Source organism: Anopheles marshallii, chromosome 2, assembly GCF_943734725.1.
Source record: "Anopheles marshallii chromosome 2, idAnoMarsDA_429_01, whole genome shotgun sequence".
Lineage (NCBI taxonomy): Eukaryota > Metazoa > Arthropoda > Insecta > Diptera > Culicidae > Anopheles > Anopheles marshallii.
The window spans coordinates 26,518,230-26,520,519 of NC_071326.1; the positions used below are offsets into that span (position 1 = coordinate 26,518,230).

At 50.6% G+C, this 2,290-nt stretch overlaps 1 protein-coding gene across 1 annotated transcript; it reads left to right on the plus strand.

Annotated features, from left to right (window-relative positions):
- The first annotated feature begins 353 nt into the window (after positions 1-353).
- LOC128708853 (uncharacterized) lies at positions 354-1,247 on the plus strand. The gene has a single exon (XM_053803835.1). It carries the CDS (start codon positions 354-356, stop codon positions 1,245-1,247), a length of 894 nt encoding a protein of 297 aa, XP_053659810.1.
- Positions 1,248-2,290: the final 1,043 nt, after the last annotated feature.

A 2,290-nucleotide genomic window follows, 5' to 3' on the forward strand; every position in this document is an offset into this window, starting at 1 on the left:
GTTTCTTTTCTACTCTTTTGTTGCTAATCGAAAGAGAGAATTAGGAAAACGGAAAGTGCGTAAAATAGAGCCAGTGAATGTTTGATCTTTTTTTGTTTAGAGTAAATCACACACACACCAGGCAAAAGCCATTCGCAAACGTGCAAAAGTATTTGGAATATTAATTTTTTTTGGTTTTTGTTTTGTTTTCTAATGCGCGTAGGGCGCAGGCGAATGTGTGTAAATAGGCAGTTTTGGAAAACAAGCGTCACAGTGTGTTAAAACAAAGCTAAAGTGAAAGTGCAAACAAGATAAAAAACGATAGAAATCAAAACGAGAGCTGTGAAGAGAACGAGAGACTTCTGCAGGGCGCGATGACAAACTCGCACAATCGTAACGGGCGAAATGCTGGCAGCGGTAACCATGCCGAGCGATACTTCCACAACCACAGCCCGCAGCAGCTGAGCCCGTCGGCACAGCAGCTGCACCACGGTGGTAACAATGGAAGCACCAGTAAGCAGCAGCAGCAGCAGCAGCGTGGTGGCAACAATGGTGGAAACGGAGGAGCAGGAGGAAACCGTAGCCAGCGGTCACCGAGCGCGAATTACTTCCGCAGTATTTTCTCCTCCTCCAACACAATACCGATAGTACAACAGCAGCAGCAGCAGCAAAGGCAGCCATCGTACTCTCCTACCGGTGGACGAGCAGCAGGAGGCGGTGGTGGTGGTCGCCATAGCAACAACAGCAGCAGCAGCAGCTCAAACAGCTTTAATCAACGCTCCAGTCCGAGCAATCACAGTGGTGGCAGTTTCCCGACGACGATGATGTCCTCACCGATGGGGGCTGGTGCTGGGCCTGTATCAGGTTCGCCGCCCAACTTTTCCCACTTTGCTGGCAGCAAGTGCTACGACGCACCCGCACCCACCGCGCTGCCGAAACCACCCGTGCACTGGACAACCGTTGGTGGTGGTACTAACAGCAGCAGCAGCAGCAGTAACGTTAGCAGTTCCTTCTCGTCAATGATGAAGATGGCAGGCGGTTCGTCCGTTTCGTCCACAGTGACCGGTAATGGCAGCAACAAAAAGGGGGCGGCAGGTTCCTCCTCCACCAACGGGGCACTACTAAAGCAGCAGCAGTTTCATCCACAGCAACCGCGGCTCCGAACGAAGGCGATGAAGTCGTGTGCATCGGCAGCGGCCAAGGCAAGCAATCGTCATGCCGCCGCCTTCACGCACAACCTGAAAACGATTCTCAACGTGCAGGCTTAACAACCCGTCACCGCAACCGTATGTGGCAGCAATAGCAGCAGCAGCGATAGTGTTGAGCATGTGAATACAACGGCGACGACGGCTAGAAACAGTGAAAAAGTTACGGTAATGGCGAGCGTTTCGCCAAAAGGTGGAAGTACCGACAAGCAGCAAACGAGCACAGCACGACGAGAAGATGGCGAGACAAAAGCAAGTCAACGGAAGCGAAATCGACGTAAGAAAGCTAAGCAGCAACAACAGCACCAACATTAAAGTTTGTCTTCAAGATGTCAATGACAACTGCAGCAAAGCGAAAATACGGCGCACCGATGAGAGAAAAATCTGAAAGGTCCAGCGTCCACACCTCGATGAAAGAAGTCAAAGCCACTATAGGATGGGCAACGGCAAATGTGCAGGGTGAACAAATATGCAAACAGTGAGACAGTGCTGGTGAAATCCAACGTCCAATGACCCTAACCATCGCACACAGGATCTCCAGTTGTGTGGAAGGTGGAATAGCGACGTGTGGTTCAAAATCCCCATGACAACATCCAATTCTACCCAAAAGTCAGCTGCGTTCATCTGCGTGTAGTTGCGAGAAAGGGTCTCCGCAAATCCTGTTTTGCTCCCTAAGCTGTGCTGAAGACCCGTCTCTTGGAAGAGTGTAGAGAAACTCGTTTTCTTTAAAGGGATCCTGGGATTCTTTAAAGTTGTGGTATACCCGGACAATTCTGGCTCTTTTTGGATATGCTTTCGTGCCGTGTCTCGCTGCTAATTGACCGGCGCGCCAGGTAGGAAAGCAAATAAAAGACGATTTTACCGTTTGCTTGGTGCTGTACGATGTTTGTCGCACTCGTCTATAGTTGCTGAATCGTGGTGTGTCGCCTTCCGCAATGTTTGATCGATATGATCATCTACCCGTAGCAGCACGATCTCTGATTCGTCGTCACCATCCGTAGTAGTTCGCAGTGAGCGCTGTATGCATGCTGTAAATGCTGCCAATGTCTTGCGCCCAACGCAAGCAGAGCAGAGAGGAGAATCATCGGCAGCCGTGCGTAGAAAGG

Excerpts from the sequence above, each read along its gene's own strand:
- LOC128708853 (XM_053803835.1), top strand. The coding sequence starts at position 354 with ATGACAAACTCGCACAATCGTAACGGGCGAAATGCTGGCAGCGGTAAC.